Below are 16,462 nucleotides of genomic sequence, written 5' to 3'. Positions count from 1 at the left end.
TACTTATGGGCGCCCATGTATATACCTATTTTAATGACTATTTTATTTTATTTAATCAATGGTAATAATAATTAATTTAAAAAAATCCCATTGTTCTCCCGTAAGCCAAAACTCGCAATGTACTTATGTACCTATTCACTATTTATAAGCCGAAGTGAAAAAAAACCAAGTAATAAAAGTAGTGCGCTTAATTTTACAAAAATCAGTCGAAAATGCTTTTGATTTTTTTTTTATAGCAGATAAGTTTCGTACTTATTTTATTTTTTGTTACAACTGATGTTGACCATGTACGTATATATTATTTAATAAACAAAATAATATTTGATTCCTGTTTTTAGAAATATAAAATTTCCAAACGAGCCAATTTTTAAAAAATGCCTTATCTAAATTTCTCTTCATTTTGATAGCATTAAGAGAACCACTGTTCCAAATTAAGACTTTAGGTTTAGCGTTTTAGTCTGAGCTTTGATGAATGATTTTTAGATTTTATATAACATAGAGATAGTCAATAGTCATATAGATTTTTAAGTATTTTAAAGTAATTCGATTTGATGCACTGTTTTCAATGTTAAGTTAATAAGGTATGTGCACGATTGTGTTAATTTTGTTAAACATTTAATCGGTTTTATGTATTACCGTCCGAGATTCCATGTGCAATATTTGGTTTTATATTTTCGAAAATTTTAAATTTTAATCGTAATATTACAGACACAATTAAGAGCAATTTTTAGATTTGTATGGCACAGTAAGTACACTGAGCCCGATCATACTATAGTTAGATTTACATTTTTTAAGCTTTAAAATTGAATACAATGTTTTTCAAAAGTTGTTAATTTACTAACTAAGAAATATTAAAAAACAATCATATTTTTTTATGGTTATTTGAGCTTAAAATTTTGACAAAGTTCGTTAATATCTTAAACATTTACAACTTATTTTGTAGGTAGTAATTTATACATTTTTATAGTTTATTATTGAATACGAGTTTAACTCATACATTACAGAGCCTATTATTCTTCAATGAATAGGTACACTTACCATCTAATGTACAGCAGAGTGGTTACCTACCTTCCTCCTTTTAAATATCCCAAATAAGAACCAGTTTTAATTAGATTGCGATTTTTGTTAGAATCATGAGTTACCCTAAGATTTCAGTAGGTTGGTGATTTATTTGTTTGAAATTTTCACTTGTTTATGTGAAATAAATTTTTTTGTGTCTTTATAAATAGAATATATTATAATTCACTGTTAATTAGCTGTGGATTTGTTTTCTAAATAGGTAGATAAGAATAAACACAAACAATAAGAATCATAAATCTTATATATTAAATAACATTGCACACAGCTATAATATTAAATTGTATTATAGTTTTACATTTTTAATATTTTATTAGTAATAACATAATAGTGACTAAAATACACCAACAGAAAAGAAACTACACACAAAAAGATTTGATATTAACATCTTATTTCAATATAATTATAATATTATTATTTATAGTAATATTAAATTTACATCCGACCGCAATTTCTAATTACTATAATTATTATTAATATAATATATTTTAATAAATACTTTTTAGTAGAGTTGTCATATTAATCAGATGTAAAGTTTACAACTTGAGATTATAACATGAGTATGGAGAAGAAACAAATCATCAAAACATTATTCGTGTAATTATTACACACAAGTAAACAATTGTTTCATCTTAATAATAAAATATTTAAGAAAAGAAATTTACAAACAAGTTTAAAGTTATTCCATTTATTAGTCTACTGCAGATATATATAAAAATGAAAATAAAAAATATCACATACTTTTCATTTTTACATAACAATATTATCTTCCATTTACTAATTTAATAATAATAACTTATAGCTAATGAAAAAAATATTTACATTTGAGTATTTTGTCTTTGTATTTTTTTTTTTAAAAAAATAGAGAATTTTGTTTGATCAACACTTGACTAGAAAATATGACTTTAAAGGAGTTTAATATTGATTTTAAATGAATCAATAAAGATAAGAAGTTACAATTAAAATATTAAACAAAATGTCAGAAACAATAATTTAAAAAATAAAATATATCAAAGGCAATAATACTAGCAGCCTAGATTTTGTACTGAACATTGTCAATATCCTCGGCACAGCCTTTTTGATGATTGGTAAGATACAAGATCTCGACATATTAAATAAAATTAAAATTGTATAAATTTAACAGTACAATTAAAAAATAAGAATAAAATGGAAATGATTAGTATTATAAATCATAATGGACAATATTACAATTGGAGAATGAAAATAATAAAATCAATAAAAAATAGGAATGTGCTAGATTGGTAACAATACACAAAAAATGTACATACAAAGAACCTAAGATAAAAGACAATGAGACATTAATAGTGAGAAATATTATAGTTTCAAAAGACAACAATTACTACAAAAACAACAATAATGATAACAGCTTACAACAATCATACAGTAACAAATTTTTTGATAAATGCACACAGACATAATTTACGCCGCTGTTATCAGGAACCATCTGAGGAATGGTGTTGAAAACACGACCAAGAACAACATCAAAGATTATCATATCTGTTTCGACTTGAGGATCTGGTCATCGAACAAATTGGAAATGATGTAGTTCTTTTTGCAGATCTGTTAAATTTGTTTTAAGAAAGATATTGATTAAAATAAATTGAATATGAAAAATACAAAACATAAAACATAAATATTATGAGGTCGTTCCATAGTGACAATAGTATATACACAGTAAATAATAATAATAATAATTGTATCATTGTTCATTATTATAGAATATGGACAAAGTGCAGGGACATTCAAGCATATGTATACTAATAGGTATGAAAGGATAAAAAACAAGACAACTGAAAAAATATGATATAGTGTTTCGATTATTGAATCCAGTATAATTTACTACAGTCATTTTAGGTAGACACAAAAGCATAGGTAGGGGTAAGAAAGAAATCAATTTTACTAGTGTGCAGTTGTTTTTACATGTACTAGAAATGAGTTTTTTTTTTTGTTTCACACAAAGCACATTTTCATATTGTTTACCTGACATTTACTTGCACCATAATATGCGGTCAAGTATGGATCAATTATTGGAACCATGTGTATCGCCAGATCTCTTCTCGGGACACCTGATTAAGACAAGTTTAGGTCACGATAATTTTAAATATAACCTCTAATGGTTATTTTTTATGAAAACCATAAAACTAGACGAATTTAATACTTAAATAATAATAAAAAAAAATGACTTGTGTGATATTCAATATTACGGGTTATTTTATACAATATTTAAATGTTTGTGAAATTTGTTTAGAGAAGAGTCCAATATTAAAACACAAAAATTAATGATAACATATATAAATTAAAAATTAAATCAATTATTTCAAATTTATACTACACACCTAAATAAAAATTTTACTATTGTCCAAGATCGGTCTGACCAATAGAGAAAAATATAATCAAAGAAAAAAATTCAAAGGTAGACCTTATAGTAGAGTAACATATACTATTGGTCTGTAATATCAGTTACATTATTTTTATTATAAAGATTAGTTATATACGTTTTGAAAAATTAAATTTTTTTAATCATATTTATCATTGATTATAATCCTCGATGTCTTGAAAACAAATTTGTATATATTTTAAATACAAACCTTCTACGTCTCATCGAAGCATTATGTCCGAAGCGTCCTCTTGAGGTCAAAAGCATTCGAGCATTTCCTTGAGCTGGTCTAGATCCTCCATGACACTGTAAGGCTGATAAATGTGCGGCATAACCATCACTCAATACAGTTGCCATAGAGTGATGTTTACGACCAACTTTGCCTATGATAAATATTTGTTTTGGTTTCAGATCCAATGCACTGTAGACAGAAATATCTTTACTGCTTCCATAGGCCGCATGTATTATCATTTTATGATCCTGAAAATAAAATTTGCAAATAAAAAATATATTCCAACATTGTTGGTGTAATATACATTTCACTATTTTAAGAGGTATATTTACCTGCACAAGGCTCTTAAGATATGTAATTTTATGAGCAAGAAAGTCTGTAGAAAGACCATCGGCAAATGAAACAAGTCCATGCGGAAAGTTATGTTGACTTAACCATGACAGAACACGTTGTTGTTGCATATCAGGTCTTCCGGTAATGTAGACAATTAAATATCCCAATTCTTGCCAGTGTCTATAAAAAGTCATTTTAATTATTCAATTTATTCATTTATAGATAGAAAATACTGAATTAGATGCAATAAACATATTATGCGACATGTCAAATTAAAAAGTATCATTTTTTTTTTAAATCTACTATATAATTAAATTATTTTTAAGTACCTAATATTAATTACATGCATTTTTTTGCATATTAATGACATAACATTAGTTTTATTATATTTTATTTGAGTTAAAAGGAAAATAATTGATTATTAGATAATTATAGAACAGTTATATCAACTCCATTATAGAATACTCAGTATATCAGAATAATAAGAAAAATTAAAAATTGAAATTATTTACAGGATTCCTCAAAGTTATTTTCTATTTCATCTGTAGAAAATATGTTTATAATGATTAATTTTTATGACACTAGTTTAAAATCAGTATTATAAATATTCTATTTTGTTATTATATAAATAATTATAATTTATTGCAAATATTAATTTAACCATTTAATTTTTTATACAAATTTGAAATTACTAATTTTATTTTTTTAAATGAATATAATTTATATTTTAGTCATCAACATTCGTCAATCACAAATTATTTAAACTTAATGAATGGGTTTGCCAAATGTTTACACTTAAGTGGCTCGGTAAATGAAATATGTTGGTACACATTACCTCACTATGTCAACAGCGCCTGGTCGAACTTTTGGGTCACGGCCAGTAACAGAGACACTGGCAGAAAATGAACCATCTATGCTAAATACAACAGTTTCAGTTTGAGGAGGAACAATAGCTAATAGAAAATCAACACTAGTATGATCTCCTCTAAAAAATAAATGAAAATTTATTAAAACAGTTTACATTTGAATTAAGAGTTGTATAACGATTATTTACCTGACAACCATTTTAACAGGATATATTCCAAATCCAAGAGATTTATTTTCAGGTATTGTATAGGTGACTCTTCCATTTTTATCTGAATCTTCTGTAGTTAAATGTGTCCATTCTCCATTACCAGGTTCTCTAATTATATGTATATCAACTTTTTCCCCTAAGAAAATATATTATTTAATATTTTAACAAATATAGAATAAAATATATAGTACTTAATAGTTAATAGTAATCTAAATTAGTTTTCAAAATATAGAAAATAAATATATACCAGCCAATGAAAACATATCAAATGGTCCATAAATAAAACGAGCACTAATTATTTGTGGCAGACCTTCACGAATTATCACATCATTTGCTCGATGGCTTGCAGTAGAATTCTATAAGTGATTAAAAAGATTAATATTTTTGTTATGACATATTATGTCTGAGCATATGCTACTATTCTTTACTTTAATCTTAATAAAAGTTGTTTTACGCTGCCATTTTTCTCTAGGTTGACTAGGGCTAAAAGTTGCTAATTCTTTTTCCTCATTTCCAATTGAACTACTGTTATAGTCAAATATAGCAAACTGAAATTAAATTAAAAATAAGTTAATACTTTACATTACAACTATAACATAATTTAAATTTTATATTTTATTTTTACTTGTCTTAAAATAAATGCAATGACATCTGAAGATTCCCAATAGCTAGCATGAAATATATGAGGCAAAGCATTTGTGGGAAAATTTGACAATCCATCAGGACAATACAAAGCATAGTCCAATCTCTTAGAGCCCCACCATTTTTTTGTCACTAAAATTATAGACTTATTATAACATGAAGGGATAATAGTTAAGAAATAGTTTACGTTTATTTATTGCTTGGATTGGAAGTGTATCACCTATTCCAGAAACTGTACTAAGAATACTTGCTTCAGACGTACGCCTGGCATGATTGTGCTCCGTAAATAATTGAGGATTTGTTTGTACTGCTTCTACTAAATATAAAGAACAATATTAATAACAAAATATTTTACTCGTTGCTGGTCCACTAACACAAATAGTATGGTTGTCCAGTTCCAAGAGGATATTTTTGATATCGTGGGATGTTGACGGGTGGTAAAATTGAAAATTTTGCAGAAATTAATGGTTCTAATCTAGATGCAATAGGATCAGACGGATGGAATAAATTGTAAACTTGTTGTAAGGCTGGACGTTGAATTGAAGCTGAAATAAAATAAAAAAATTGTAAGGACAAATTAAGAATACATATAGAATGCATTTATTAGTAAACACAGTAAGAATTTACTTGATTTATCATATTTATGTGCTGAAATTTTTCTAAATGCTAATACAAGTGACAACGGAGATGCAAACATAAACATTTCGTTAACTTCAAAGTCTAAACAAACATTACTGTCACTAAAATAATAATGATCATCAATTAATATCCATGTAATAATTATAAAAATACAATCTTAATTTAAAAAAGAACCTTGTGGATGATGATCTTCTTCTGACTGGTGGAGTAACTAAAACTTTAAAAGAAGAATCCATACTTCCTACTGAAGTGCAATCATCTGAAACAATTTATCAGGTTATTAAAATAAATCTTAATTGTTTCATAATATTGGTTTATACCATTGTCACTTTTTTTCGGTAAATGTTCTGGGGTGCTATGTCTACTTGCATCATGAGATGATTGAGAATCAGGACTTCTACATAAAGCATCATATCCTATTACAGATCCCATAGAATCACCTATAGTAAAATTTAAACAAATAAGTAAAAATAACATATATAATACATAAATTTATTAGTTATTAATTAACTTTACAAACCTATAAAATATACTCGGCCATTAAATCCGAATCCTTCATCTGATTTTATAAATTCTCTATATACTTGATTTGCCATACGTATAACATTAGACACTATGTCTTTATAATCATGCGAGCAACCTGCTAGTATAGGAATAGCACCTATTGGGACGGAATCATGTGTAATATTTGTGCATTCCATACCAGATGGAGATACATCAAAACTGTAAGGACTCAACCTAAAATTAATTACTTTAATATTATTAAATAAAATATTAAAACATAATTTAAGTGCATAATATTACTTTGATAATACACTAAGTCCTTCAGCACATATAGACGGACAAGGAATAAGCCTCATGGCAACATGACCTATCATATTTGGGTAATGTTGTCGCATAACTGATTCAAATGCTCCCCTAAATGTAGTGAAATCTGATTTTTTAGCCATTATATCTGAATTAGCATCTAAAATAAAATGTATTTATTGAATATGAGTATTAATATATATTTAATATTTATACATTATTTACCTAGTACACTACCAGAATGTATAATCATCAAAAGTGTATTTATTTGACAATTATTTTCTTTACTAGTTATTGGAGAACCTGGACATGTGTCAACACTGTGGCCACGTTGAATAAAAGGAGAAGACTTTTTATATGTAGGAGAAAATATACTATCTTCTGTGAACAATAAATTCATTTTTATAAGATGTTAATAATGTTGTTAAGATATGTATAAGATGTTAAAAATATTTTTCAATGACATAAGTTCAAGATTTCAAATATTAACCTTCTTTATCAGGAATACTGGATGAATCAAATTCTTGTTCATTTAGTATTGTTAAAGAACTCCATTTTGAGAGAGAAACAATTTCAGAAGTCGGTAAAGTTTCTGAAAATACAAGTTTTGTAAGAAATATAAACTAATAAAAATAATACATGACTTTTATAATTATACAATTTATTTACTATTTATCCTTATATGTCTATTTTAAGATGTTACCATAAAACATAGTATGCAATTTTTGTCTATTTCAGAGTTTTTCGAAACTGTAGTTTGCAACTTACTGGTGAGTCACAAGAAATATATATCTTAATATTTTCTTATTAATCTTAGTTTATTAGTTTAAATATTAAATTGCATAAACTATAAACAATAAAGTATTATAAATGTCAAAATTTACCCAGAAACTGTTATACCATTTCTATTATACTATTATAAACATACCTAAAGCTTATTTGGACAAAGGTATTGTAGGTACATTATTATTGCGTTAAGATGATCAATATTATAAAGTTCTAAATCAATTAGTTTTTTAAATCACTGCATCTGACTCCAACACAACAGCAATATAGATCAGTTATTTTTTAGCCCAGTAAAATCATGGCCAAAATAGATTTGGTGGATAAAATTAGGGTTGTGGTGCTAAAAACACCGAGAAGTACTTGTTTATTATTTTGTTATTGTATAATATTCGAATACGAAAAACATAACCTATTTAAGAAATTATTAAAGCAAAAAAATCATAGTGACTTACAACATTATTCTTTTAATAATTTATTTAACAAGAAAGCTAAAAGTATTTACTATTTAATATTAAAAAGTTTTGTGTATGGAAATGATATTGTAATAGTATGTATAAATTAGTCAAAAGTGGGTTAAAAATGCCATAAAACTAAAAATGATATTCAAATAGTTTCTATTTGTAAAAAAATAATTTTAATTCTCAACATAGTGTTGAAAATGATTGAATTATTGTAATTTACCTTGACAATCGAAAAATTCATCATCATTACTCAGATCTGAATCTGAATCTCGAATCAAACTTTCCATTCTCCAATTAGGTGCAGTATCAAAACTTTGAGTAGATCCTGGTGAAGGTACTTGTGATTTGGGATTATTCCAATTTTTTTTCACGGGTATTCGCCTAAAACCAATAAAAATGAAATACAAATTTCTAGTTTTATTTTAGAAAAAAATGTATTAGAAATATTTCAGAACTAACATGCTTGATGATTGTTGAACACTGCTTGATATGGTATCAGAACTGCTAGAAACACATGGTGCTGGAGAATATAGGGTTGAATCTTGCATTCGTTTTGATGTAACAGGTGTAGCTACTTCTAGATCACTTTTTTCTATACTACCCATAGTGGCAGCTAAATTAGTGGCTGTTTTTGTATCTTCTACAGCATCATTTCCTTCACAAATCTCAGAGTCACTACTACTACTACCCATTTTTCGTTTCAAAGCTTCCTGAGTTTGACGCTCAATCTGGCGTATATCATCCATTGTTAAATTTACCCATTCATCTTGCCATGCCCATGCTTGACGATGTGCCCGAACCATAGTTTTTCTCAGAGCTAATTATCAATATATTTTAATAGTAATATGCAAATCACATCATATAATTACAATCAGTAAACATAAATAATAAACTTACCAACTTCATGTATAAATTTTTCAATTTTTGTTTGCATTCCCCAATAACGAAATTCTACTTTACACAATTTATATGCACACATAATAGATTTTCCTGATGATGTAGGCATACTTTTATTCTAAATGTGACAATCAACAATTATAGATAACATATTTATATTATATGTTTTATTTGAATTACTTGACATTCTTTCCAATATTCTGATATCCAATTTTCTGAAAGTGGACCTCGACCAGTTTTATCACTTACAAACGATTTTGGATCTTCTTCTTTAATGTAATCTGCCCCATATAATTGGTCTTTCACTATGTCTATTGTATCTAAAGACACATACATGAATATTATTAATATCAATAATATACAAACTTATTGTTCAATAATATGCATTATAAAATCACACTAAGTAATTTATTTAAAAAAAAGTAACAATATCAAAACAATAAAATATATATTTTATACATACCAACAGAAACATTTCGAACTTCACTTTGAGACATCTTAAACACATTATCATGAGATCCATTATCGGGGTAATAATATGTTTCAATTTCTAATGAAAATTTTTCTACAAATGGACAAGTATATCGAGTTTTTGTATATGGATATGCATTCCATGCTTCTTCTTCAACAGATAATGCTGATTTAGGTAATAGTCCTTTAAACCAACCTATGGATAATTCATTACAAAATTATTTATCAAAATTAACTGCTTTCATCTATTTTTAAATAATCAACAATTTTTTTTTTATCATTGTATAACCTGGTAAGTGACTCCCAACATGATAAATTTTTCTTGTATACTGTCCACCACCAGTATTTCCATCACCACCAGGGCCACCTTCATAAGGTTCGTTAACTAATATTTCAACTCCACTATCTGCTCCTTTGCTCTCTTCTCTACTTTTTTTCTAATTGAAAAGAATCATTAATAAAATAGTTGCTTCTTTATAACAATTTATTTAACATTACTTACAGCTATCATGTAAAGCTGAGCGATTCTGTACTCTTCCACACTGAGCGGGAGCGGTATACGGTATTCCTTGATTAGCATATTGAATTATTCTTACCAAACGTTTTAAACTAAATTGGATTCAGCAAAATTGTTAATAATTCAAATACATTTTAAAAGTTGTAGATATGGTATCTGAGAACAAATAAAGAAACAGTAAATACTTGGAGTTAAGCCATGTCTCAGAAGATCTGAGTTTAATTTACAATAATGTTTATTGTATATACCTATACATAGATATTTAATTGTTTATAGAGTTTTTTTTAAAAATGAAGCGCAATGTAGAGCATGAAATATTATCTCAAGGCCATTAAGTATTAAAGCGTATTTGTGCTGATATGACATAAGGTTTCATTGTATGATTAGTTTTTAGTTTGGCTTCCTCAATCAACAGACTGCTTTAAATTCAGGACACATAACTAACAAGGATATTGGCATTAAGAAATCATAGCCTTGATATTAACATAAAATATAAAAGTTTCTGTAAATAATAGTAAAAATAGAATTTTACTGCTTGGCTTGGCAAATAAATCAAACATTTGAGATAAATATCAAAATCTAATAAGCATTAAACTAATAATGCATTACGGGGAATATGGTTATAAAAATCATTAGAAAAACAAATTTATAATGATTTCATTTAAAAATGAGGGAAATTTATTAACATCTAAGTTATTATAAGCAACATTGGCAACAAAATATTTAAAAAAAACAAGTCAATTATATTGTAGCTATAAATCAATTAAATTTAAACTAAGTTAATTTATTTTAATATTATTATTATTATTTTTTTTTGAGTATGTAAATATTATAAAAGTAATATTTATTTATATAAACATTAGGTATTATTATTTTATTTTAATTGATTAAGTAAGGTAAAAATAAATAGAATGATTAAAGTGATTACCTAAAAGAATTTATATTATTCTTATTCCACTAAATGAAATTCTGTGCTAAAGTATCAACATAATATTAGAATTTTAAGTTGTCTTAAGAATGATGAGTCATTATAACAAATTATGTTTTTTTTCAGAAATACTCCATATGGTTAGATAATGAAAAATTAAACAAATTTAACATCAAACTTTTAAATTATAAAACAAATAAAAATAAAAGTAATATAAACTATTTACTTGCACATATTTAAATAAATAAAATAAAGTATTAAATATTTATTTAAATTCTTGGAAAATTATTATCTATAAAAGTAGGTATCATTTGTACTTAAGAGGATGTTAGTGTCCTATTTAAATAATTTCTCTATCAGACTTATGTGCAATATGATAAATTGGCATTCAAATCCAATTACATGTTAATAGCTTTAATGTTTAAGTGAATTGATCTATTATGGAAATTAAAAACTAAAAATCATTATCTGTGTTTGTTTATAGGCTGTTGCAATATTTAAATTTTTATGCAATATATGAGTATTTTTATTTTGTAACATTTAGTATTTTAGATAGGTACTTATAATTTGAATAACAATTAAAATATTGGAAAAATTCAACTGTTTGTACATTTTAAAATTATCAGATGATATGATTTTAACTTTTAAATTTCATAATTGGTTTTTATAAAGGTTTTGCTGAATGTAAATTTGCTGTTTTGTATTGGTTCAGAGAGAAAACAAATAATGAATTGTCATTTTCTTAAAAGAATATTTTAAATTGAAAAATAAATTAAATAATCATACTATTTAAAATGAAAATTTTAGTATAAAAGTTAACTAAATGATTTAGGAATTTAGATAAAAAACAACATAGGTATTTAAATTTTTAAATTGGAAATTAAATTTTTTGAGTTGTTACCAAGTTATACTCACTACTATTTTACTAAAATAGAAGTTAAAACTAAAACAAATTTCAATATTGGGTGTTTTTAAATTTTAAACTTTTAAAGAAATATTCATGCATCTGTAAATGAAAAATTATATGGACACACTTATCTTTTTTGAAAGAAGTCATAAATTAAAAGACAAATTAAATAAGAATTACAGCTGCATAAATATTAATACAAGTACTGCCTATTTATGTGAAGGTTAATACATAAAAGGCATTACATTTCATGCATATGTTCCATTCTTAAACAATTGAAACATTTTCTATTTAACGAACCTCTATAAAACATAAAAAAAAAATTGTATTCATGCGATCAAATATTTTTTTTTTTTTTTATATATATTGTTGAAAATAATGCATTTTACAAAATTTTAAATTGGTAACTATTAGCATACCCAGTGATCATTTGGGTTTCAATCAGTGGTGGATCTATGAAGAGGTTGAGGTCAGCTAATTTATAATTATAGATGTTTTTGATAGGTACCTAGATCTACTTAATGCTAGTGACCCTTTTAAGCTTCAGAACATTGCTTTCTTGACGGGTCAAGTTAAAAACTATTGACGTTGGATGACCCGTAGTTTTCTAAATCTGACTAGATCCACCACTGGTTTGAGCTCCAACAACACAACAGCATAAATCCTGTGTCAACATGTAGAAAATAAGAATTAATATATTGCAAGTACGTTTGTCTGGACGAGGAAGGAAAAATACAAATAAATGAAAATGTTTGAAGGGGAGGTGCATGACACAAATAATTACTGGATAATGATTTAGGTAGATACAGTGCACAAAATAAAATCAGTTGAAATTTCGAGAAGAAAAAAATCGATATGTGGTAGTTTAGGTACGATTTTTCTGGATATTTACCATTTTTTTCTGAGTCAGATGGTGTTGGAAAATCGATGGGAATTTTCGAGAGTACCTATGACAAATTACGCGGTCGGACACATTTCGATCGGTCGACGACGACAACCGCGAATCGGATGATTGGTGAGCAGTAAGTCGGGTGTCAGGTGGAGAATATATTATGATTGAAATCAAGAGCACCCTTTAAGGTGTATTGGTTCTATAAATCAACGAAAATATCGATATATCGCATTATTGCGCGGTCGTTCGTGTACGCAACGAATTACGATAGTAATAACAAAATAATGAAACGATCGGCAGTCGGTGTGGTGCGGACACGAGAGCGTTAATATAATGTCATTACCTATGATTTTATGGAAACGCGATCACACAACACACGTCGAGACGACGCGCACGGCAAGAGCAGTTTACAAGAACTTCGACCGCGCACCTCGCCAGCAGCGGCAGTCGTCGTCCAGCCAATTTTTTCACGTTAACAACTATACTACTACTACTACTACACCTTATCAGATGAGCCGCGGGCCGCCGACAACGCCGCCTGTCGGGCTGTCGCGTAAACGGCGCGAAAAACGCAGCTACGACAAATTCGGCGTAGGTACCTATCTATATATACGTCCTTTACACGGGTATTGTGCATAAAAACGATTATACCTATATAGGTCTGTTGCGGGTAAGGCCCCCACACAGGATTTCGGGCCCGTGTACTAAATGTCTGTCCGGTCCTTGTATAAACTATAAGACTTCAAAAATAAAATTTACCTATTATTTTAAAGCCATCTGCCTATATATTATATATTACAATTTTTGGAATAATATTTGTTTTTTAACTATAATATACCAATTCAAATTCAATATTCATTGTTGAGACAGGACAACATCTGTCGGTTCGGTTAGTAAAATATAAAAAATCAAGATTCATAAGTATTTCAACATTAATACCTAATGTCTTTTCTATTTTTTTTTTTTTTATTACAATACATTATCTATAAATTAAAAAAGGAAAAAACCAAGTATATTTTAATTTATATTTAATACATTTTTTTTTTAAATTAAAATTTTATTTTACGGGCTTTGAGCTCAGCGTAACCAATGGTTCAATATCAAATTAACTGTCATTGATCAATGACTAAATATAATATATAATATTTCAACGGGCCCTTAAGATAACCGGGCCCCTGCATTCAAGATCCATCAACTCCCCCCATGTGGGTGCCCTAGTTGTAACTTGTAGGTATAGTTTTTTCAATTTTTATTTTACAATTTTACATGCCCGGCTGATATAAGATTTTATTATTTTTGGTGTATAATATTCGTCGAATCTCGACACAGATTTATTTTTATTCAGTGATATACATGAGTGTGGGGGTGGGGGTCAGATTAATTATTTTGTTTTGCACATTATAATTTAGTGAATACTGTCTGCTTTTAAGTATGAACCGGATTAGCTAGTTCATAAATAAGTACATCGAAATAGGTTCGGTTTGATGTTATTAACATATTCGCTGTTAGATCAAAGAGGATTGGGTATGCAAAGTCTATATAGAATAAAGAGACAAACTCCATCGCATCGCGGTTGTATTACAGTACCTAAAGGTTACCTGCGGAGTAATTTATAAAATAGGAATTATTCATATTTCTTTACGTTTGTATGCTATGTAATACGCATTTAACCGTGGTTAAACCATGAATCATTATATACATTGTATAGCTGTACGAGTACAATAGCCACATAAGGTACGGTATTCGTTCAATATATAAATATATTATTATTCATAAACATTTTGTTATTAGATATTGTGTTGGACACCAATAGGAAAATACATTTTAAAAATTTAAAAAAAAATGTAGGTAATTAAATATAAAATTATGCTGTAGTATAGAAACTGGAGACAGCAATCTATTTTGATTTTCAAACCCTGCAATAAATAAATAACTATTAAATTAATTAATGAATGATTTTGTTCAGAAGTCACTTGGGGATAGTTGGTAAAATCATAAAAATAAAGTACCTAGAGTATAATAAAGGAAAAAAAATTGTAAGAGAAACTCTAGAGCCTGGAGGCAAATACGTTTTAAAAGCCATAAAGAATTAAATTAATTATAAAAGTATGTTGCAGTGGAAGAGCATAAAAATTAAAGAAGTTTGTAATACTATATGAAAAAAAAAAATGAGAAGGATTCAAGTGCACTCGAATGTAGGTAAATGTATTTTAAGAAATGAAAAAAATTAATTAAAATAATAGAAAGTGAAAAATGAAAATAGGATGTATATTGTATGTAGATTGTAAATTGTATGAAGAATATAAGTATAAAATATATATAAATGCATACAAAATGATCAAATAGCTATACTAGTTATATTGGAAGAAAAAACGGGAACGGGTTTGGGAGCACCTGCAGGCTGCAGGTAAATGCATCATGCATCTATAAAAAAAAATAAAACAAATTTAAATAAGTATAAAAGTATTTGCATACTAATACGTATGGTCTAATTACGACTTACGAGTAAGAAACTTCAATCAATTTATATTTTTAGTTATAAAAATAAGTGACGATTAAGTTTTAAAAATGAACGCATATTCAAATGTATATATTATTAGGATTTACTGGAAAAAGTAACAATACATAATATTTATATTGAAATTATAGTTGTTAATTATTGCAAATTAATTCTATTTAATACTTCACATAATTTTTTCTCGTATTAATAATCGTAATAAAAAAAATTGAGTTATTACTTATTAGATAGTGTTGGAAATTAGTTTTCTTCCGCTCGCTTTTATCCATATATATTCTGCTTAATATTTATGTTTTTGAAAAGCTCTTTTTGGAATTTAATTTGTGAATAAAATAAAATAAAATTACATTTTAACACGTTTACGGACTAATTTCTCATATTTTAATTATGACAATTACGAATTCATTGGCACAACTATAGATGGGAGGGGGGCTAAGGCAAACTTAGATTTAGCAGCTTCCAAATCTTTTTAGTTTGAAGGTTTGACAGGAATTTTTTATTTTATAAAATAAAGGTGTAGTTTATTATTAGTAATTACATTATTAATAAATTTACTAATTTTTTGTGAAGACCAACAGCTCTTTCTCCACAAGAGTTTTTAGTTTCACATATGGCTTAGCTTTGTAGATTGAAACAGGATACCCCGAAAAATGGTGTTCAACTACTTCGCTCATCTATTTATTTGAAATACTTATTACTTATTAATACTCGTTTGATATTCGACGTAAAAGCATATAGACTCTCAGAAAACCATTCTGCTTTGGAATATGAAATAAAAAATGAATATCATTTTCTAGTGAAAAAATAAATTATTTGAAAAATGATAGTGGTAAATGGTAAGAAACATTAGAAATATATTATTTAAAAATTTTAAATGTTGTT

The 16,462-nt window shown here is 26.9% G+C and overlaps 1 protein-coding gene across 7 annotated transcripts; it reads right to left on the bottom strand.

The window, feature by feature from the left end:
• Positions 1-1,303: 1,303 nt before the first annotated feature.
• Positions 1,304-13,554, bottom strand: LOC114126577 (protein retinal degeneration B). Of its 7 annotated transcripts, XM_027990556.2 has the most exons (27): positions 13,063-13,546; positions 12,590-12,834; positions 10,321-10,491; positions 10,108-10,255; positions 9,811-10,014; positions 9,528-9,667; positions 9,348-9,465; positions 8,910-9,267; positions 8,671-8,831; positions 7,694-7,795; positions 7,429-7,584; positions 7,201-7,363; positions 6,917-7,134; positions 6,717-6,836; positions 6,571-6,655; positions 6,385-6,497; positions 6,132-6,302; positions 5,945-6,073; positions 5,741-5,889; positions 5,544-5,663; positions 5,363-5,471; positions 5,095-5,251; positions 4,876-5,025; positions 4,040-4,220; positions 3,687-3,955; positions 3,079-3,164; positions 1,304-2,658 (listed from the first exon to the last, which is right to left on the bottom strand). In XM_027990556.2, the coding sequence occupies exons 3-26, from the start codon at positions 10,396-10,398 to the stop codon at positions 3,119-3,121; spliced, it is 3,645 nt and encodes a 1,214-aa protein (XP_027846357.1). In that variant the 5' UTR covers positions 10,399-10,491; positions 12,590-12,834; positions 13,063-13,546; the 3' UTR covers positions 1,304-2,658; positions 3,079-3,118. The 7 variants fall into 7 exon arrangements, with proteins under 7 accessions (XP_027846357.1, XP_027846356.1, XP_027846353.1 ...); XM_027990555.2 differs by lacking the exon at positions 3,079-3,164 and having other exon boundaries at positions 13,406-13,554; XM_027990552.2 differs by lacking the exon at positions 3,079-3,164 and having other exon boundaries at positions 13,063-13,545.
• Between the last annotated feature and the right edge of the window lie 2,908 nt (positions 13,555-16,462).

Source organism: Aphis gossypii, chromosome 1 (genome assembly GCF_020184175.1).
Source record: "Aphis gossypii isolate Hap1 chromosome 1, ASM2018417v2, whole genome shotgun sequence".
Lineage (NCBI taxonomy): Eukaryota > Metazoa > Arthropoda > Insecta > Hemiptera > Aphididae > Aphis > Aphis gossypii.
This window is presented reverse-complemented; position numbering and strand designations above follow the sequence as displayed.